Genomic DNA, 23,996 nt, shown 5'->3' with positions numbered 1-23,996 from the left:
CTATCACATTGTCTGAGCCAATAATAGTATTAACATACTCTTCTTTTGGCACAAGATGGGTAAAATATATATATCACTTTTAAGAATAGTATGCGAACTTACACTATCCGCAAGGCAAATATCTTCAGAATATATCCTTGCCATTTTTCTTCAAAAATAAATTATAATAATAATAAAATGAGTAGAAGTACATGCACAGTTATTCACATGAATACTTAACAAACACATACATATATCAAACTATTCCATCATTGATCAAATAGCCAATATTTCCTTCAGAATCCTTAGGGTGTGTTTGTTTGAGGAGAAAATGGGAGGAAAAAAATAGGAAGGCAAGAAATTGGAAGGAAAATAACTATTTTCCTTTGTTTGGTTGAATGGAAAAGTCAAAGGAAAATAATGAATAGTGTAAAAAATGGGTGGGACCCATTGAAAAATTTTTCCCTCCAACAACGGATGGAAAATGGAAGAAAAATGTATTTTGTATCAATATTCCAATATTATCCTCTATTTTTTAATATATTTTAAAATATCTAAGAATAAAATTGTTTTTTCATAACATTATATACTATTTCCTTTCTTCTCATTTTCCTTTCATCCAAACATATCTAAGGAAAATAAAATTCCACTCAATTTCTTTCCTTTCTCTTCTTTCCTTTCTATTTCTTTCTTTTTTATTTCTTTCCTTCCAACCAAACAAAACCTTAAAGAAATTAGATACATCATAATGAGTGGTGGAATTTTCATCATTTGAAACAAAATTTGTTTCTTTTCCTTTGTAATCATTTTTCAAGGACGCTTGATAAAGATCAACTAGGTGCATTGGGGTACGACAGGTACGTGACCAATGGCCATTTCCACCACAACGGAAGCATTTATCCTCAATTGATATACTTTGCCCATTGTTTCTTTCTTTATCCCACTTCTGGTGAGATCCTTTCTTGTGAACATAATTTCTTTTCCTTCCATAATTTTTCTTGTTATCAAAATCTTGCCATTTACCTCTTCTGGGTTATAATTTGCCGCATTTGCTTCAGAAAATGGGCGGCGCCAGCTGGGCGCGTTTCATGATTTCTTAAGAGCACCTCATTGTTGCGTTCAGCAACAAGAAAGCAAGAGCTAAAAAAAAATTTTAAATTCTTTTTCTCGATACTACTGCTGCAGGAGCACATTCGAGGCATGGAAGGTCGAAAAAATTTTCCCTAATATATCGAGTTTGAGGAAGTATCACATGATTGTACCTTTCTTCAAGGTCTTTCCACAGATCTGCAGAATCTTTTAGTGTGGGATATTCATTTTTCAATCATACTTCAAGATGATGACGAAGGAAAATCATGGATTTGGCTTTATCCTTCTAGGATGTATTATTTTCAGCATTAATGATATCTTCAAGATCCATTGAATCAAAGATGGATTTTAGCATCTAGTATCCATGATAAATAATTATTTCTAAATATATTAAGAGCATTAAATTCAAGATGAAAGAGTTTCGACATAATAAAAATTTATTATCTGAAGTCTTCCTAAAACTTCGTTAGAGCTTCGTGCTGATAACGTGTTGTAAAACAACTAAATAAATAAGGAAGATGTAATTATAAAATAATATAATATAATTAGATAGCTTTAATAATAATATTCACAATGATTACTATCTCAATATAATAAGGATGATTAATATATTTACTAATATTATATGAAGAGAGAGAGGATAATATAAAAGAGAGAGAAAATTGTAGTTGTTATTGATGTATGCCATAAGAGGCTTAAGCCTCTATTTATACACATATGGAACATTATTTTTCCACACTTCATTTATTGAAGAACAAAAATTTCCTTCCTTGAGAAACTGAGCCGCCATATATTAATGGACATCCAACTCAACTTCTTATCACAATAGTTATCAGGTAATAATAGACTTTAAAATACTCTTTTATTTTTTGAACATGTTTATCCAAAAACAAAAATTTTAAAATTGATTAATATTCAAAATAACTTCTCAAGATTTAATACATCAATTTAGTTACTCAAAATTAAATCAGAAATTAGCATAGCATAGTGTTAAACATTGAGAAAAAAATAAAAGTATACAATAACCGGCAATCCACTAACCAGTTGCCAAATTTCAATGACTCAGCAAATCTTTAATCATAACATCCCTGCATACATCACTCAAATTTTCTCCTTTAATTATTATGCTTCAACATAGTTTTACAATCATCATTAATAATTTCTTCTACCTACCAAACTTGCACCTCATTTTCTAAATTGCCACTTTTTGTGAAACTTTTCCCTTCCTTCAAGCCTTTACCTATGTCTTCAATACACTTTCATCATTCTTCTTTATACAACTACAAATGATCATAATTATGAAATGTGACACTATTTTTTTTAAAGCATTTCCTTTAATTTATGCTCTTCTATTCTATGGTTGAGAAAATTGAGAGTTGGAGTCAGTATTCATGGAACTGAGGGATGCATGGGCTTGCTTCTTTCTTTTTCATAGCTTCTGGTTTGTCACTTTCTGTGAACAAGATGGTATGTGTATGTCTATACTTATATCCATAGAATAATGACATTTCTTTTATTTTTATTTTTGTAAGATTGATTAAACAACTGCACATTTATCTAGCTATTTCTTTAGCCATTTTTTCTTAGTTAAAATACTTAAGATTTTGAGATCATTCAGTTCACAAAATAGAGGTCTTGAATCTGATTTAATATGGTTTCTCTTAAAAAAAATTGCTGCATTATTTAAACTGGAACATGCATGAGTTGTTACAATTTTTAATTTGTAAGTCATGCTGGTGCTTAAAAAAAACACAATTTTCATTCCATTTTGTGATTAATTAAAATCAGAAATTATATAATTTAGATTGAGTTTAAAATTTTTCATTATTTGAATTCCAAAGAGTCTAACATTATGTGATGCTACCATCATAAAAGTTTTCTAATAGAATTTCCTGGGGACAGGTTTCTTGAGTCTTTCTTGTGGTGGAAGAAAAAGTTTCATTGATTCAAATAACATTTCATGGGTTCCAGACACAAATTACATAACCACAGGCAAGACTACAACCATTACTTACACTGATGGTTCAGTCTCAACGAATGTCTCGGCGCGATTCTTCTCGAATTCAAGACGGCGAAAATGTTACAGAATACCAATGAACAATGCAACTAATTTGGTTCTTGTTAGAGCAAATTTCGTGTACAAGAATTATGATGGACTTGCAGTGCCTCCTACATTCTCTGTTTCTCTTGGGACTTCAATTGCTGCCACTGTTAATCTTTCTGAGCATGATCCATGGACTGAAGAGTTCTTATGGATGGTTAATAAGGACACTCTGCCACTCTGTTTGATTGCGGTTTCAGATGGTGGTTCGCCGGTAATTTCTTCGCTTGAAATCCGGCCGCTTCCACGAGCCGCCTACATGAATGCTATGGCTGACTTTCCAAATAAGTTGCTAAGGAAGAGCTACCGGATCGATTGCGGCTACACCGGCGATTCTATCCGGTAAGGATCATAACATTCTTCTTCTTTGATATCTGTTAAGATCCATGCTCATAAGTATTTGGTACTACAACATAAAAGATAAGGTTCAAGTTCTATAACATTAAAACAAGTTATACCTTATGTCAAAAATATAATGGATCAAATTGAAAAAGACCAACGTGATTTTGTAGTTATAAAATTCAAGAAAAAATTGAGCATACTTAAAAGTCAGGAGTCAAATTGAATCTTATCTTAGTAACAACTTATATCAAACTAAATCAATATCTTAAATTAATAATTTAATTTTTATGTACTAATGGTAAGAAAATTTTAGACGGACAATCAATACCGTCTAAATATTATCTTTGATATTTTATTGATTTAATTAGAATATATTAATGGTGTAAAACTAGGATGTGATTAGTCAAATAGGGATGTACATGGCCGACTTAGTTCAAAGATTCGGCCGGAATCTGAATATTTTAGGGACTAATTTAGTGTGATTTTACTGAGTCTAGAATCGGGTAAAAATCTCAAAAATAGATCGATCATTATTTAGGGTGGGTTTAGATTAAGACGAACCCAGTCCAGGTGCACCTTAAGAAAACTAAAAAAGGTATATATGTTTTAAACTAATTCTAATATTATGTTATATTAATTATGAGTTTATTATTTTATTTTTAATCACACTTGTTGAATTAGAAAATAGATAAAAAAAAGCATCAAATTAAAATTTATGGATAAATTCAAGTTCAAATATGGATATCAACTTTTAAATTATTGTTAAAGTTTTACGGGCCCAATTTTCATCCGATTATGATCTAAAAAATAGACTCGATGTATATTTAACATCGAGTCTAAATTAAGACAAACCCGATTTTATCAGACCCATATATACCCATAACATAAGTCATACAAATGGGAGAATTGAGAGAGAGAATATATTCTAATTAACTACTATATTTTTTTCTAACAAAATAATTAACAGTTTTGTTGGTTAATGAAGATATGAAGAGTTTTTAGCATTTTAAAATACAGGTATCCTTTGGATCCATTTGACAGAATATGGGATTCTGATACAAGATTCACACCCTTTCATGCTACAACTGGATTCAGCATTCAACTTGGATTCAATGCAAGTAATGTTATGGAACAACCACCAGTAACTGTTCTTCAAACCGGCCGAGTTTTGGCGCGAAGGAACACGCTGACGTATAACCTGCCTCTGGACGAAGAATTGGGAGACTACTACATCATCCTTTACTTTGCTGGAATTCTTCCTGTGTTTCCATCATTTGATGTATTGATAAATGGAGATCTTGTAAAACCAAACTATACAATCATGAGATCAGAGATCAGTGCTTTGTATTTTACGCGAAAGCGGATCACAAGATTGAGTATTACACTCAAGAACAACAGCTTTTACCCTCTCATCAATGCATTTGAAGTTTACAAGATCGTTCATATTCCATCTGAAGCCTCCTCAACCACAGGTTTAGCACCCAATTCATTTTCATATATCTTTTTTCAGTATATATACAAATAGCTCCCTAAAAAATTTTATATTTTAAGTCTTTGTTTCCAAAAATTTTTTATTACGTTTAGATTCTTAAACTTTATAAAAAATTAAAAATAACACATAGCTCTTTCTATTATACTTTTAAATATCTATTTATCAAAGTAAAAAATAATGAATCTAACTAAAATAAGAATCTATATGTCTTACTTTTATAAAGTTTAAGGTCTTTAACATAATAAATTTTTTTTTAGAACAAACACGTCTTATGCCAAAATTTTTGGACCTATTTGAATATATATATATTTCCCATTAAGTATAGTTTGATGTTAACGTTCATTTTCCGGGAAAATTGCAATTTAGCCTCGGGAACTTTAGCTACTGTGTAATTTACCCTCTAAACTCTTAAAACGTTCAATTTGATTTTTGTTGTTATTAAGGTCCAGTTTGGATAAAGAACTTAATTAAGCTGTTTTTAAAAAAATAGCTTAAACAATAAATTGTTATATTAAAAATAACTTATAAATAAATTATTTTGTATTTTGATTTTTAATTCTAAAAGTATTTATTTTATAGAAATGTGATAAAAAATAGTAATATTATGAGAGGCCATTTTTTTTAACTTCTCTATAAGCTCCTAATAGTAGTTTTGAAAATTACACCAAACATTAATACTACTATTTTTCATAAGTCAAAAGCTCAAAAAAATTACTTTTAAAACTTTTCAAATGGACCCTAAATAGGAGAAAAAAGGAGCTCCCGCCCTCAGGGGGGTTAGAGTAAATTTTCGTCCCAAATTATTCTTTTACATATATATTCAATTATATATTTTGACAAAAATAATTATTTTTTATATTTATCACATAAATGGTTATTTAAAAAAATGAATGTCACCATTGATTATGTAAAATGTTTTACCATGTAACAAATTAAACTCATTAAATTTATTAATAAAACACCTCGTGAGAGAAAAATTTTGGAAGAGCGTTTAGTAATTTTTTTTCACCATTTTGTAATGTTGGGATTACGAAGTTAAATTGCACGTTTTGAAAAATTTAGAGGGTAAACTGTGCATAAACCAAAGTTAAGGGGTAAATTGCAAATTACCTTTCATTTCTGGGATAAATTTGTATTCCAGTTTCAGCAATGCAGGTTATTCAGCAGTCCACTGGATTGGATCTTGGATGGCAAGATGATCCATGCTCTCCCTCTCCTTGGGAAAACGTTGATTGCCAAGGAAACCTCGTTACATCATTGTCTGTAAATTCAAACCATGCTTTTTTTTCTTCTTTTTATTTATAAAGGATCAAGATTCGGTAAAATTTGCGATTTATAGTTTGAGTTCTAATAAAATTTCTAATAATTTTGATTTTAGTGTATAAGTAGCATAGTTAATTTCTATATGGTCTTTCCACATATAGATTAATTTGGATTGAATATATCTGTGTGAAGTTTCACTGTGTGAAAATTATGATCAAAATTGTAATTCATTAATATTTCAGTGACCAAAGAGTATTTACTTTTATTTATTTCATTGGTGATCTAATTGTGACTTTATTTTATCAGGGATCTTTCAAACATAAATTTGAGATCAATTGGTCCTACATTTGGTGACTTGTTAGACCTTAAAACATTGTAATCTTCTTTCAACTAAAACTGTAGACTATATTTATGTTTTTCTCACACTCAATTTCTCATAATCATAACTGGTTTTCACTGTTCATCAGGGATTTGCACAACTCATCTCTTTCTGGTGAAATACAAAATTTGGGTAGCTTGCAACGTCTTCAGATACTGTAATGCCTTAAAATCAGGAACTTGATATTCGATTATATTAAAAAAAAAAAATTGGTAAACTAATTACAGCTAAAAATTTTCAGTAACTTGAGTTTCAATCAACTAATATCCTTTGGTGCAGAGCTGGAGAACTTGATTAACCTTAGAGTACTGTAAGTTACATTCCCGATTCCCTAAAAGTTAGAAATTATTTTAATTGAAACGAAAATTGATTGAACTTGATTAACCATTGATATGTGAATTTAGTTGCATTGATTTATGAGTTTGCACTTTAGAATGCATTAAAATGAAAATTGTTTGTGAAACAGAATTATAATGTTGCCACAATTCTTGGCCTTTGTTTACATTATTTCTTTTCATTATGTTAAAGAGACTTGCAGAACAATAGTCTAAAAGGAACAGTGCCTGAAAGCTTGGGAGAGTTGGAGGATCTCCACTTATTGTAAGTGAGCAATTATCAAAAACTAAAATATGAATCCTTTGTTTCAATTCTCTTCATTTATGTTAGAGAATCTACCAATCTCCAACAAAATATAAGGACTACAAAATTTTCCTTAATATTTAAAATAACTAATTCATCTTTTATTATTCAAAAAAATAGTAGTGAATTATTTCTTTATTAATATCTCGGTTCTTTTTAAGGACAACTTATTATTAAGTGAATGGTAAGAAAATAAAATTTGTTTGGCGAGAAGCACAATTGTCACTTTTAAATCTTGAAGGACTATTTTGTTCCCCCAAAATTTTAATTAGGAATAAGATTTAGGTTTATTATTCATTGTTTAATTTTTCCCCCTTTTGGCCTTTTCTTTCTTTTCTCTGTTTCTGCAGGAATTTAGAAAATAATAGACTAGAAGGTCCATTACCACAGACATTGAACAAGCCTACTTTAGAGATCAGGTACATAATTTATTAATCTTAATGCAGTTTTCTCCTTAAAACACAAAATGTTTGTTTCTGCAGAGCATCAGGGAACTTGTGCCTAACATTTTCCACAACCACATGTGATGATGCTTCATCCAATTCTACAAATGAGACACCTCAAGTCACTACAGTTCCTGAAAATCAGCACAATGTGCATAAACATCACCTAGCAATCATTCTAGGAGCAGTAGTTGGAGGAGTTACACTAGCCTTTCTATTACTAAGCATTTCACTTTTCTTATATAAGACTAAAATGCAACATGAAGTAGCCTCACACACATCAAGTATGCATTCTTTTACTTCATGCAAATATATTTACAGTCTAGTTTTAATGCATTGGTAGCAGTGATGAATTTAAAAAATTTCGATAGTAAAAACAAAATGTATATAACATCACAATAAAATAATTTAATGTAATGGGACAAATTTAATAGCATAGTGAAGGCAAATAAATAATATTGTTGTATATTCGAGTACTAAAGAATTTTTTAAAATCCAGTGGGGTACTTGCCCTCTATACTATTCCACATAAATCTGTCCCTGATTGGTAGTATACAATATTTTACACAGTCATATCTTTATACACATTTCGATATAAATATTAGAACAATGATATATTCAAAATCATTATTAAGAAATCACCAATAAATATATAAATATACTTTTTGATTAATATATTTTGTTATATTTGTATTTTGGATTGTATTTATATTAGATATTCGTATTTGTAGGGGTGCAGCATAATGTGAAATATTTAAATTGATAAAGTTTTATGTATTTTAGGGTCTGATAGGGATATGAGGAACTGGGGTGCAGCAAGAGTGTTTTCCTACAAAGAGATTAAATTAGCAACAAGAAATTTCAAAGAAATTATAGGAAGGGGAAGTTTTGGACCTGTTTACCTTGGAAAGCTTCCAGATGGAAAATTAGTAGCCGTCAAAGTTCGCTCTGACAAATCCCAACTGGGGGCTGATTCTTTTGTCAATGAGGTTAAATTACTGAATTTAATTAACAATTTTGGATCTTATAAAATATTATATTAGTATTTGTTAGACTATATATTATAAATACTGTTATTTAAATATTTTGTTTTAATTCAATTTAAACTTTATATAAAGCGATAAATAATTTTCTATTATATGGTTCACTTCTCTAACCATTTTTCTTTTCTAGTGCCTAACTGCCTATAATTCTTGACATTTAATATATATTGTGTTGAGCTCAGGTTAATATTTTGTCAAGCATACGGCATCAGAATCTTGTGTCCTTGGAAGGATTTTGCAATGAATCAAAGCATCAAATATTAGTTTATGAGTACTTACCTGGTGGATCCCTTGTTGATCACCTATATGGTACTAAATTCTTCAATACAGCTTCATAATTCCAACAATTCAATCATCATGATAAATTTTCTTTTCTATCTTTTTTTTTTTCCCATTAGGTACAAAGAGTAAAAAACTTCTCTAAGCTGGGTTCGGAGGTTGAAAATTGCTGTTGATGCAGCAAAAGGTACAACGTTGGATCGGAATAAGTTTTGAAAACAGTAACAATTAGAAATTGAGTAATTTCTTAAGAAATATTTAGTTTGGATACTTTACTCCTTAATAAATTTTATTCAGTAAATCTGTCTCTAAATTTTTATTTCGTTAGACAAATCAGTCCTTAAAGAGATAATATTGAATTTGGTCTCTTAACTTACGCGAGTCTCAATTTAGTCATTGAAGTTTCAATCACTTTTTTTAGTCTCTAAACTTTGCGAACGCAATTTATGTTAGTCCCTGAAACAACGTTAATAGGCAGTTGGATGCTATATTGGACTCTTTAAAACGATGTTATTTTTGGTTTAGCACTCAAATAACCCAAAAACAGCATGGTAAGTGGTGTTTATTAAAGTTTTTCTCCTAAAGTAAGTGATATGGCTCATTTTTTGACTATTTGAGCGCCAAAATTAAAACGGCGTCATTTTACACGTTTTAGGATATCCTCTGATTGTCCATGTCAGCACTCTATTAATGTTTCTATGCCAGAAATTATTTCAAGGACTAATGTGAATTAAGTTTGTAAAGTTTGAGAATTAAATAGAAGCAATTGAAAATTTCATAGAGTAAATTGAGACTAACGTACAAGTTTAGAGGCCAAATTGAGTATTAATTTTTTCTGTATAGAAAAATTTATTTGAGAATTTTAAAAATTTTTCAAGAATTGTTGTGCTTTTTATTAAATAATGATAAAATTATTTTGTCTAATTTTTTATTAAAATTTGACTAAAGATTGATATGACTAATAAAATAAAAAATTAAAGACTGATTTACTATATATATAACTTGTTGAAAATTAAATTGTCTTACTAAAAATTCTTTAGGGATTGATTTAAAATATTACTCTTAGAAATTTTAGCCCACCAAGTAAAGTATATGAATCAAATGTTAAATGACATCAAAATTTTCAACAACAAATTATATATAAGTTAAAACTTATTTGTATTTCAATCTGTTGTAGCTACAAAATGAGCATATTCAAGCTAATTTTTGAATTAATGTTAAGGATTGGATTATTTGCACAACGGAAGCGAACCGCGAATCATTCACCGTGACATAAAGTGCAGCAACATCCTCTTGGACATGGACATGAATGCCAAGGTCTGTGACTTAGGCCTTTCTAAGCAAGTCATCCATGCTGATGCAACTCATGTCACCACTCTTGTTAAAGGAACTGCTGGTTATCTTGATCCAGAGTATGTTTTTACTAAAATTAATAACTTCATATTGCTTTCTTTCTTTTATTATTATTATTATTATTATTATTATTATTATTATTATTATTATTATTATTTACTTTTAATATTTCTCAGATTTTCAATTTTACCTCAACATTCATAAATTATCTCAATTTTTTGCCTATGATTTACAAATATTGTCATAGCTATCCCTATAGCCAACAGAGGTTGAAAGAATTTAAACTTTTGGAATAAAATTGAAGAGTTTGGTAAATGTTGAGAATACTTTATTTCATTGTTTGTTTATGTAAATTAATTTCATGAGGCAGGTACTATTCCACTCAGCAGTTGACTGAGAAAAGTGATGTATACAGTTTTGGAGTGGTTCTTTTAGAACTTATTTGTGGAAGAGAGCCATTGAGTCACTCAGGGACCCCTGACTCATTCAATTTGGTCTTATGGGTAACCTATTTTCCTTACTTCCTTTTATTGTTTCTATAGCAGCTTATTTATTGTTAAACTTTTCAAATAGGTAAAGTATTTTTCTTTTTAATATTTGTGATTTTGAAAATTTTGTCCTTTAACATTTTAGATGGAGTTGACGTTATGAGATAATTTTAACATAAATCGAAAACATTAGTAACAAAATTGAATGAAATTAAAATGCTAGGTATTTTCGAAAAAATTATAAGCGATAAGGACAAAAAATATATTGTAACCATTTTTAAATTAATGGAGCTCATTGACATACTATCTTTTTAGTTTTTACTAAGAAGGTTATGGTTCGTTAAAAGTTTTTAAATTTCTGAAAATCTTACATTGTAAAATCATTCTTATGTAAAGATTTTGGTGTAAAAATTTTGAAGAATGTAAAACAATTCTTTTAACCACAAGTCCTCTAAAGGTAATTTCAACCGAGCTAGATAGAATTAGTTAAATGTAAAATAGGGACATTCGCGGTAGGATTTATATCGGTTTTAAGCTAAAAACTCATCTAATGCAAACTCTAATTTTATTTGTGGTGTGGTTTTGGATTGGATGAGTTTTTAAAAAAATCCGATCCAATTTCAAGTGGTTTGAATTAGATTGGGTTTATGGTTTTTTAAATTAAAAAATTAAATATGTATAACAAGTATTAACATCAAATTTTAAATAACTAACAATGACATAACAAGTCTCAACAATATCTTAAAAAATCAATAATAACATAACAATAGAAATAAAATTATAGCTAGGTTAGTTAAAATAAATAAATAAATCTCATTTTAAACATAAAATATTTATTAAATAATAATAATACATGGATAATATAAAAAATATAACAAATTAAATATATTATAAGTAAATTTATAAATATAATAATAAGAAAATAATATTATAACACATTGTACAGTTTGGATTGGATTGCATTGGTTTTGAGAGGTAGATCAGAAATTCGATCCGATCCGATTCATGCAGTTTGTAAAAAATATAATCTAATCAAATCCAAATTAATGGATTTTAATCGGTTTTCGATTTGAATTGAATTAAATGAGCAATTTAATTTACATCGGTTTAGATTTGAACACCTCTAATGTAAAACAAATAACAATTTAATCTTGTAGCATGAGAACAATTCTAAGCAATATAACTATGAAACTATTCATGTTGTATTCTTTCCTATGATGCACGAACATTAACACGAACATGGAACACAACATAACACGATACGGAACACGCCGACACACAAATTTTAAAATCTTATAAGATGCGGGGACACGCATACATATAAAATATAAAATATTTTTTAGATAAATTATAATGATATTTTGATATTTTATTGATATTAAAATATAAATTAATTTTTTAATTATTTTTAATATCTTATTTTAATTATATCAAACATTTAAAATATTATTTTATTTTGATAAATAATAATATATACTATGAAGGATTGCCATGTGTTCATAACACGCAGCGGAAGAAAAGAAATCAATCCTTAAAGATCTATTTTTGTGTTTAAACTTTATTCCAATAATATACAATATATAGATCAGATCTAAATACCTGAGTACGCTAGTAAAAATCTTTTTCTCCTTCGATGGTATGAAGGCGCTATACGTATCCACACCGAGACCAATCTTTGCTGTCAACTCCTTGACTAATGGATCTGATCTAAATTGAGAAACCTCTTGCAACTCTTTGCACGCCATAAAATTCTTCTCCAAGAATCAGGCTCACATACGTTTATGTGTGTAGAAGTAAAAGAATAAAACCCTTGTGTTTTATTCTCATCTGTCACTTTCCTCTACTCTTGACATACATATATATAGTATGAAATTTGTTACTGATTTTAAATTTGAATCTCAATTCAAATTTTAAATCATATCTTAAAATTCTAAATCTAAATCTTTCAAATTTATGAATCATATCATAACTCAATTTGAAACAGAATCAGTTAGGATCTCATCCAAATTTAGAATTCAATTTTAGAAATAGAATAACTAATTATTCTCAAATCTCATTTAATATTCTCAATTATCATACTATTATTATATTCTTGGTGGTAGCAAAAAATATAATAATATTCCATCTGAATTAATATAATTATTTATTTGATCAAATCAAAATAATAATTAAATAATTCTATAGCAAAGATTAGAACACTCGTTAGTGTGTGACCCATAGGTTCAATACTAAGCGGGTAGTAAATTAGTCATACTAAATTTACTAATCAAGGTTGGCGTCTAGCAACACTCCTCAGCGAGCCGATAGTATGAAGTAATATATTTTTACTAAGAACCTTAGAAGAACAAAGTATAATTCCTTCCATCTTTTTAGCTTTTAGTTAACCCTTAGAGTATGGTTTAATTGTCAAACTCTAACTAGTTACCATTATTATAATGAACTGTGAATGACCTAAAAAACTCATTTCTTCATTCATTCAATCCCCTTGGCCAAGGTTTTATTCATCTCAGTCATTATAATCATAGAGCTCAAACTCTTTACCAAGAGTTGACGGATTTCTTATTGACTAATCATTAATTCTACAAGTATTTAAATCATACCCAATATCCATTCAACTAGCACCCTAGGGTATTAGGTGTCCGGAATCAAAGTATAATAAATACATTGTTAATTACTATGACAGTCGCAGGTCAAAGGAAACTCTATTACTATGTTCATCTTGAGAATATTCTATTGACAAATGTACGGTAATTATAACCATTAGAAATTCTCAAAGTGAGTCAGTTCAATGGCCATATCTCTATATGCATCATCTATATATATAATTTAATAAATGAGATCTATTAATTTTCATCCAATGAAGACCATTATATATATATTGATCTTTCCGGATTATTAATGTCCTTTTTAATAATCCTATGACTAAGAACAATTTAGATTAAATTATAAAATATTTATCTCTCAATATTATGATCACTATTACAATGATAAATCTCTAAATTTAATCAAGGACCTTATTATATTAACATTTTAATATAATAACAATAACAAATTATTTGACACATAATTGATTGGATTGTGGTCATACTTCTTACTCCCAACATATTATATCTAAATTTATTTTAAAAATATATGTTAAGAATAAGACCGGGCACGTTGACATATGATGGTATTTACGTGTGTCCAAGTGTGTTCGGAAAATAATTTTTTATTTTTTATTAAGACACGGTTAGACACAACAGACACGCGTATCGGACGAGTGTCGATGAGTGTCGTGTGCGAAACGTATCTGATACGCGGACACGACAATTCAACGAAGTGTCTGTACTTCATAGGTTCTTTCCTATTCTTACAAATTGAAGTTAAAAGTTTTGTCTATGTAACGATAATGTAAAATACTAAGATAATTTCACATTTTTTGTTCCCTTTGTCATAACTACCAATTGCAGGCCAAGCCTTACTTACAGGCAGGTGCATATGAGATTGTGGATGAAGACATAAGAGGAACTTTTGATCCTTTAAGCATGAAAAAAGCATCTTTGATTGCTGTAAAATCAGTGGAGAGGGATGCTTCACAGAGACCATGCATTGGACAAGTATTAGCAGAATTAAAGGAGGCCTATACTATTCAACTCAGATTCCTTGAAGAATCTTGTCAAAACAACAATTGATTTACACCTAATGCAGATAAAGAAATAATAGAAGAGAACTAATATATAATTTAATTATATGATTTGTACTTTTTTGTTGTTGTAAATGTCACGTTAAATGTTATGATCAGCAAAGAAATTTATTTAGTCCAACAGCTAATACTTGATAAAGTTTGAATTATTATTATTTTTTTTTTGATTTTTTACGTCTTTTAATTAATCTATTGCAGATAGTTTGTTTGGATTATTTATTTCTGAGAAATAATTCATTGGGTCTAAAAGTGACAATAATGTAACCAATTTGAATGAGGATCATACTTCAAATACAATTGAGATCCATAGTCTAGAGTATGCACCTAAAAGAGAGCAAGGTAAAAAAAATTGTGAAAAAAATATCTTTCCAGAACAATTAGGTATTTATTTATCCAATTTAAGTTCCTTAGCCAATTACGGAGTTAGTAAATTTTAAGGGTTAAAAAAAAAATCTTAGATGAAAGAGTTGTTTTATAATTTGTACAAAATTTTTTCTCTCTAATTTTTATTCATAAAAATTCTTATCTTATCACAAAAGAAAATTTATTAATCGTATTTTTATTCTCTTTCCTTCTCTTTAGTTTTTTTTTTTTTTTTTTCTCTTTCTCACACTCTAAGAGAAAATACAATACCATTTTTCTTAAAAGACAGAAAAAGAAAATTTTTCATAAAAAAATACTTGGGTCAAAGTTTTTAAAGTGCAAAAAATTTAAGAATTAGCACCATTAACTTTCATCTCATCACATTTGTAAGATCCGAAAAATTCACTAGTTATTTATATATAATCATCTAGTCTGGATTAAAAATTTAAATTTTATAATTAAAAAATTTATAGATAAAATTTGAGTTCAGAAAATTATTTGAATTACAAAAATATAATTATTTAAAAAAAAATGCATTTCAGCATTATAGTTAACTATACACGCTTAAGTCTATTTGGTATTGCGTATGGGAGAAATAAAAATGTAAAATTGACCAGAAAAATATTTAGAATACAAACCAAAATATATATCCTTATAATTTTGGTCATAGATAAGATCAATAGACAAAAAAAAAAAAAAAAAACGAAAACATTCCTCATTTATAAAGTCAAAAAACGTGACTCCACCCTCTTTTCATATACATTTAGCAAAATGAGAGAGAGAGAGTGCTCGAGAGTGAGGAGAGGAAGAGAAGAAAAATTCTAAAGTATTAATCATCAATACCTTGAAATCCACTTTTCTCACTAACTGGGGATCAGATTGACGATCTGTTTGCGGTTACACATTCCTCTCATCTTTTTCTATACGTTTTTATACCTCTTTTGCAATGAGTAATCGCGAAAACTTTTCTCTATTTCTTACTATTTTCGAATTTTGGAGGTGTGACGTATTAAAAATTGTGGTTTTGATGCTTTAGGAAAAGCTCAAGCTCAAATTCTAGTAGAAATTTTAACCCATGTTTATGTGGAATAAGATAAGAAAACTCTTTCCCTCTACTTTCTCCTAATTGGTGTGAAACTCTAGTATGAACCTTGTGTAATTTGAATGAAATTAGATTGATGAATATAGTTTATTGAAGCTTGGATTAGTGAAGAATTGATTGAGCCTTGGATTTGTTGGAGAGAAAGACTCAAGAGGCTAGAACCGCTGATGCATGAACATCTTAAGTACTTTTTTTGGTGTTTCTTAAAGAAAATTGATGACTTTTTGCTTGTTTTAAGGTTATTCTATTAGTACTTTGAGTGCTTTGATTTCTTATTAATTATAGGAGAACGATAGCAAAAAAAAAAAAAACGCAAAGCATAAGCAAAAAAAGCAACCAAAAAAGCATCCTTCAAGAGACAGAAAACTAGCATGCAACACGCCAGAAAGGAGGGCGTGCAACACGCCCATACAAGAACGCATAGGAGAGGGCATGCAACATGCCAAAAAGGAGGGCGTGCCACACGCCCAGGCAGCCAAAACAGAGCATTGGCATGCCACACGCCAACATGAGGGCGTGGCACACTAGGCCAAAAGTCCAGGGGGTAATTTTGTGCACAAAGTGGGTGTGCAACCCTAACTTCTTCCTACTCCAACGAGCATAACTTGAGCTATAGAGGTCCAGATAAAGTGCTTTTAGTGGCGTTAGAAAGCTAACATCTAGAATATTCCAACGATATATAATAATTTATGGTGTATGCGCATAAAAGTAGGCATGCAACACGCCAAAGTTAGGGCGTGTCACATGCCCAAAAAGCGTGCTCCAAGAGGCCAAGAACCATGGCATCTGGGACGGATCCAGAAATCTAAGAGTGGAGGTGCCAAAAATTAAAATCTTGCATAATCAAATATAATGTCATATATTTAATAATAGATATAATTATAATTAGTTTTTTAATTAAAAAATTAATAAATATTTGTTAAATAAAAAAATTATCTCAGTTTTTATAATTTTTTTATGATTTTATATCTAATAAAATATAAAATTATCTATTTTTAAATATTTTGTTAATTAATTTATTTTATTAAGTATTTACGTGACAGTAAATTATATTTTTATGTTTTATATCATTAAAAAATATATGACATAAAATAATATAAATTAATTGCATTGACAATTTTGTTACGTAAATTTAAAATATATTAAAGTATTTTTATATAATAATAGAGGTAAAAATTAATAGAAAAATAATTAAAAAATAATTAAATAAAATTAGAAAAAGAATAATATTATTATAAATAATATTAAAATATTTTTATATGATTATAGATGTTCAAATTAATTTTAAAAAAAGAAATATAAAAATAACTCTAAATCAAATAAAAAATACAAATAATATAAATACATGTAGAAAAATTTGAACCCTAATAGATAAAGAATTTCAACTCTTTTTACTATTACTATGCTATTAAATTTTACTATATATAATGCATCTATTATAATAGTACGAGTTTAAAATTTATTGGGGGGGGGGGGGGGTTGAGGCCACTACTTGCCCCCCTTGAGTCCGTCTCTACATGGCGTGCAACACACCAAGATGAAGGGGCATATCATTTTGGCACGCATTCGAAGGGGCAGTCGTGCGCACGCATCTCCCATACATATGCACAAGGCTTAAAAGTTTGCTGAATCATGTGTACACATCTCCATGCGTACGCACATGGCTTAAAAGTTTTATAGATCATGCGTACGCATCCCTATGCATACGCACTAATGAGAAATTTTGCCCAATTATGCGTATGCATCTCTCATGCGTACGCATGACCCAACTTTTTTAGGTTTTCTTTTGGAGCACTAGTTACTAATTTTATTGGTTATGGTTTGGAGTTTTGTTGATTCCTATAGATTAATATTATAACTTTTCTATCTTGATTAATGCATTGATGTTTTCTTAAGAAAAAGTTTTCGTTCTTCATCCAAAAGATTTGAATGTGTTAGAAAGCAATTCTAATATGACTTGAATTCTTTTAATATCTTAAAAAAGTTATTTAATTGAATTCAACTTGAAAACTTCTTCTCATGGTTCTTAGATTTTGGCCTTGGATTTGATAAGTGACATCGAATCAACCAAGTTTGGTTATTGAGAATGGTATGATTTTTGAATAAGTGAAAGCACTTAACCTCTTATGTCAATCAATTAATCAAGGGATTGATAATTTATTAGGATTAGAGAAATTGAATTACCTAGAAATCAGAGTTTGATTACTAAGGATTTGCCATAGATACATCATTGCTTGATCAAGATGAAAAATGAAAAACGTTTTTCCAGAAGTCTTAACATCTCTGAAACCTTAACTCTTTTGAATCATATTTCCTTCTCAATTACTTATGACTTGCTTTTATTGAATTCACTATTTTTATGTAATTGCTTTTGAAACCCTTGATTTTGATTGTCTAATTAGATTAATCAATTGATCATTGTTTGCTTAATCCATTAATCCTTGTGGAAACAATAACCCACTCCCGTGATATTACTTGGTACGACTCGGTACACTTGTCGATCGTTTGTGGTTTTGTAAAATCTGCATCGAGTTTTTGGCGCTATTGCTAGGGATTAATAGAGATTAACAACAAACCAATCAATTGATTACCAAGATCAGACCATTTCTTTTCTTGTCATTTAATTTTTGCTAGTTACCTCAATGGAGATTCTCTTCACTTTGACGTATAGAATCCCAATTTCCCTTGTTTTTTGTGTGTGTGTTTATGCAAAACAATAAGGATAAAGAACCTCTTCAATTTGATCCTAAAATTAAAATGACTCTTTAGAGGTAATGAAAACAAGCTAGAGACTAGAGAGTTGAAGAAGAGATTGAAGAGAAAATTGAAGAAGAGTCTGAATTCAATATGGCAGCTAACAACAACAATGTTATTGCTCCTAATGTCCTAAATGACCAGCAAGTTAGGAGGACTCTTAGATCCTTAACTACCCCAAATCCTTGGCATTGTGGTAGTAGCATTGTCACCCCTAATTTGAATGCTAACAATTTTGAGTTAAAGCCTGGTGCATAAAATTGTGATCATCAATGATGCCAAAAACTTGGTACACACAATTGTAATCTCAACTCTTTATCACAACTCCGCACAACTAACCAGCAAATACACTGGGTCGTCCAAGTAATAAACCTTACGTGAGTAAGGGTCGATCCCACGGAGATTGTCGGCTTGAAGCAAGCTATGGTCATCTTGTAAATCTCAGTCAGGCAGATTCAAATGGTTATGGAGAATTGATAATTAAAAGATGAATAAAACATAAAATAGGATAGAGATACTTATGTAATTCATTGGTGAGAATTTCAGATAAGCGTATAAAGATGCTTTGTTCCTTCTGAATCTCTGCTTTTCTATTGCCTTCTTTCAATCATTCATACTTCTTTCCATGGCAAGCTTATGTTGGGTTTCACCATTGTCAATGGCTACCTCCCGTCCTCTCAGTAAAAATGGTCCAAATGCGCTGTCACCGCACGGCTAATCAGTTGTTGGTTTTCGATCATGTTGGAATAGGATCCATTGATCCTTTTGCGTTTGTCACTACGCCCAACACTCGCGAGTTTGAAGCTCGTCACAGTCATCCCTTCCCAGATCCTACTCGGAATACCACAGACAAGGTTTAGACTTTTCGGATCTCAAGAATGCTACCAATTGATTCTAGCCTATACCACAAAGACTCTGATCTCATGGAATGGAAGGCTCAGTTGTTAGGTGAGGCAACCATGCGTCATGAATTAGGAGGCTAAGAGATACGCACTTAAGCTATTGCAAGTAGAACGGAAGTGGTTGTTAGGCACGCTTTCATAGGTGAGAATGATGATGAGTGTCATGGATCATCACATTCGTCAGGTTGAAGAACGAGTGTATATCTTAGAGAAGAAATAGGCTTGAGTTGAATAGAAAAATAATAGTACTTTGCATTAATTCATGAGGAACAGCAGAGCTTCACACCTTAATCTATGGTGTGTAGAAACTCCACCGTTGAAAATACAAAAGTAATGAAGGTTCAGGCATGGCCGAATGGCCATCCCCCATAAAGGTCTAAGATAGCATAAGACTAATCAAAGATTTAAAATACAATAGCAAAAGGTCCTATTTATAGAGAACTAGTAGCCTAGGGTTTACAGAAATAAGCAATTAATGCAGAAATCTTCTTCCGGGCCCACTTGGTGGTGCTTGGACTGAGCCTTGAAGCTTTCACATGTAGAGATTTTTCTTGGAGTTAAACGCCAGCTTTTGTGCCAGTTTGGGTGTTTAACTCCAGCTTTTATGCCAATTTTGGCGTTTTGACGCTAAAATTTCTATGCTGATTTAGAACGCCGGTTTGGGCCATCAAATCTCGGGCAAAGTATGGACTATTATATATTTCTGGAAAGCCCAGGATGTATACTTTCCAACGCAATTGAGAGCGCGCCAGTTGGGCTTCTGTAGCTCCAAAAATTCCACTTCGAGTACAGGAAGGTCAGAATCCAACAGCATCTGCAGTTCTTTTTTAGCCTCTGAATCAGATTTTTGCTTAGGTTCCTCAATTTCAGCCAGAAAATACCTGAAATCACAGAAAAACACATAAACTCATAGTAAAGTCCAGAAATATGATTTTTCTGTAATTTCAGGTATTTTTCTGGCTGAAATTGAAGGGGCTGAGCAAAAATCTGATTCAGGCAGAAAAAGGACTGCTGATGCTGTTGGATTCTGACCTCCCTGCACTCAAAGTGGATTTTCTGGAGCTACAGAACTCGAAATGGCGTGCTTCCAATTGCGTTGGAAAGTAGACATCCAGGGCTTTCCAGCAATATATAATAGTCCATACTTTGCACAAGAATAGACGACGTAAACTGGCGTTCAACGCCAGTTCTCTGCCCAATTCTGGCGTCCAGCGCCAGAAAAGGATAAAAAACTGGAGTTGAACGCCCAAACTGGCACAAAAACTGGCGTTCAACTCCACAAATGGCCTCTGCACGTGGATTGCTTAAGTCTCAGCCCCAGCACACACCAAGTGGGCCCCAGCACACAGAAGTGGGCCCCAGAAGTGAATTTCTGCATCATCCATCATAGTTTATCCAATTTCTGTAAACCTAGGCTACGAGTTTAGTATTTAAACAACTTTTAGAGACTTATTTTGTATCTCATGACATTTCAGATCTAAACTTTGTATTCTCTGATGGCATGAGTCTCTAAACCCCATTGTTGGGGGTGAGGAGCTCTGCTGTGTCTCGATGAATTAATGCAAGTATTTCTGTTTTCCATTCAAACACGCTTGTTCCTATCTAAGATGTTCATTTGCGCTTAACTGTGATGAAGGTGATGATCTGTGACATTCATCACCTTCCTCAAACCATGAACGTGTGCCTGACAACCACCTCCGTTCTATATCCGATTGAATGAGTATCTCTGAGATCTCTTAATCAGAATCTCCGTGGTATAAGCTAGAATTGATGGCGGCATTCATGAGAATCCGGAAAGTCTAAACCTTGTCTGTGGTATTCCGAGTAGGATTCAAGGATTGAATGACTGTGACGAGCTTCAAACTCCTGAAGGCAGGGCGTTAGTGACAGACGCAAAAGGATAGTAAATCCTATTCCAACCGGATCGAGAACCAACCGGTGATTAGTCGCGCTGTGACAGAGCGCGTGAGCATAGTTTTCACTGGAAGGATGGAAGGTAGCCATTGACAACGGTGATCCACCAACACACAGCTTGCCATAGAAGGACGTGCGTGCGTGAACAAGAAGACAGAGGAAAGCAGAGATTCAGAAGACAAAGCATCTTCAAAACTCCAACATATTCTCCATTACTGCACAACAAGTAACCTTTAATTTATGCTCTCTTGGTTATTCACAATTCAACTGATAAACATAATTGACTTCTTGACTAAGATTTACAAGATAACCATAGATTGCTTCAAACCAACAATCTCCGTGGGATTCGACCCTTACTCACGTGAGGTATTACTTGGACGACCCAGTGCACTTGCTGGTTAGTGGTACGCGTTGTGAAAAGTGTGATTCACAATTCGTGCACCAAGTTTTTGGCGCCGTTGCCGGGGATTGTTCGTGTTTGAACAACTGACGGATTATTTTGTTGCTTAGATTAGAAAAAAAAAATTCTTTCTTTTTGGTTTAGAGTCTTTTATTATTTATCCCTTGTTAAAACACTTTAAATTTATAGCTCAGTTAGTTAGAACGTGGTGTTTATGTTCATGATAATTGGCTCTCATATTTTTTAAAACTTTTTTTTTTTAAAAATAATTTTTCTATTAAATCCTGTGCCAAACTTTAAGTTTGGTGTTTTCAAAAAAATAATCTTTCTTAAAATTTTCGAAAATTCCATAACTCATTTGACTAGAGCGTTAATCTGTGTTCTTGGTAATTGGGTTAGAGTCTTTTATACTCTTTTCAAAACCTTCTTTTTCATAAATAATATTTTCTCTATTAAATTGTGTGCCAAACTATAAGTTTGGTGTTTTCTTGTTGATTTCCCTTTGGTTTTCGAAAATTTTGGTTTGGTTTTCTAAAAATTTTAAGTTTGGTGTTCTTTCTTCATGTTTTTGTGTTCTTGTGAGTCTTCAAAGTGTTCTTGAGTTTTCCTTGTGTCTTGATCTTAAAATTTTTAAGTTTGGTGTTCCTTGGTGTTTTCCCTCCAAAATTTTCAAAAACAAGGAGCATTAGATCTAAAAATTTTAAATCTTGTACTATCTTATTGTTTTTCTCTCTCCTCACTAAATTCAAAAATATCTTTTCAAAATATCTTTTCTAACTTCCTAACTTCTTATCTTTTCAAAATTTGTTTCAACTAACTAACTAACTTTTTGTTGTTTCTTAACTTTTTCAAAACTACCTAACTAACTCTCTCTCTCTCTCTAATTTTCGAAAATATCTCCCCTCTTTTTCAAAAATTTCTTTTCTATTAACTAATTATTTTTATTTTTTTTTTATAAAAAAAAAATTTAATTTCAAAATTCAAATTCTTTTTAGTTATTTTATTTTATTTAAGTATTCACTTCTTATAAAATAAAATAAATAAAAAGGTAAATCAGTCCAAGTTATATCCATATGTCCATTATGGACATAAGTGGAGATGGACAGTCCAGGAGGACTTTGGGGTCATATGTTAACCCCGCTACTGCTTCATATGGAAGTAGTATCTGTATACCTTCCATTGGAGTTAGTAGCTTTGAGTTGAATCCTCAGCTCATTATCATGGTGCAGCAAAGTTGCCAGTATTCCGGTCTTCCACAGGAAGAACCTACAGAGTTTCTGGCACAGTTTCTACAGATTGCTGACACAGTACATGATAAAGAAATAGATCAGGATGTCTACAGACTATTACTATTTCCATTTGCTGTGAAAGATCAAGCTAAGAGGTGGTTGAATAACCAACCTAAGGCCAGCATAAGGACATGGAAACAGCTGACAGAAAAATTCCTGAATCAATATTTCCCTCCAAAAAGGATGACACAGCTAAGGCTGGACATCCAAGGCTTTAAACAAGGAGATAATGAATCTCTTTATGATGCATGGGAGAGATACAGAGAGATGCTACGAAAATGCCCCTCTGAAATGTTTTCAGAGTGGGTTCAGTTAGACATCTTCTACTATGGGCTTGCAGAAGGAGCTCAGATGTCTCTAGATTACTCAGCTGGTGGATCTATCCATATGAGAAAGACAATTGAAGAGGCTCAAGAGCTCATTGATACAGTTGCCAGGAATCAGCATCTGTATCTAAGCAGCAACCCTTCCATGAATGAAGAGGTTAAAACAGTAACTGCTGAATTCAGTACTGTAAAACAAGCTGCTGAATTCAATCAGCAATTGGATTTTCTAACAAAGCAGCTAGCTGAATTCAAAGACAGGCTACAGGAGACAAGGATAGCTAATATACATATGGACGAACAGTTTAAGCAAACAAAGCAGCAGCTATCAAGGCAAATAGCAGAAGAATGCCAAGCAGTTCAATTAAGAAGTGGGA

At 31.1% G+C, this 23,996-nt stretch overlaps 1 protein-coding gene across 1 annotated transcript; it reads left to right on the top strand.

Annotated features, from left to right (window-relative positions):
* Positions 1-2,316: 2,316 nt before the first annotated feature.
* On the top strand, positions 2,317-14,739 carry LOC112727697 (probable LRR receptor-like serine/threonine-protein kinase At5g48740). The gene is given in 17 exon segments (XM_025777562.3): positions 2,317-2,535; positions 2,971-3,511; positions 4,529-4,983; positions 6,145-6,262; positions 6,573-6,641; positions 6,734-6,802; positions 6,887-6,955; positions 7,174-7,245; positions 7,635-7,703; positions 7,767-8,011; positions 8,511-8,716; positions 8,953-9,079; positions 9,169-9,183; positions 9,186-9,236; positions 10,272-10,461; positions 10,773-10,905; positions 14,340-14,739. Coding segments are annotated over 17 exon segments (2,727 nt in total). The 5' UTR covers positions 2,317-2,459; the 3' UTR covers positions 14,562-14,739.
* The last annotated feature ends 9,257 nt before the right edge of the window (positions 14,740-23,996 follow it).

This window comes from Arachis hypogaea, chromosome 12 (genome assembly GCF_003086295.3).
Source record: "Arachis hypogaea cultivar Tifrunner chromosome 12, arahy.Tifrunner.gnm2.J5K5, whole genome shotgun sequence".
Lineage (NCBI taxonomy): Eukaryota > Viridiplantae > Streptophyta > Magnoliopsida > Fabales > Fabaceae > Arachis > Arachis hypogaea.
Note: the sequence above shows the minus strand (reverse complement) of the source record. Positions and strands in the feature narration are given on the sequence as shown.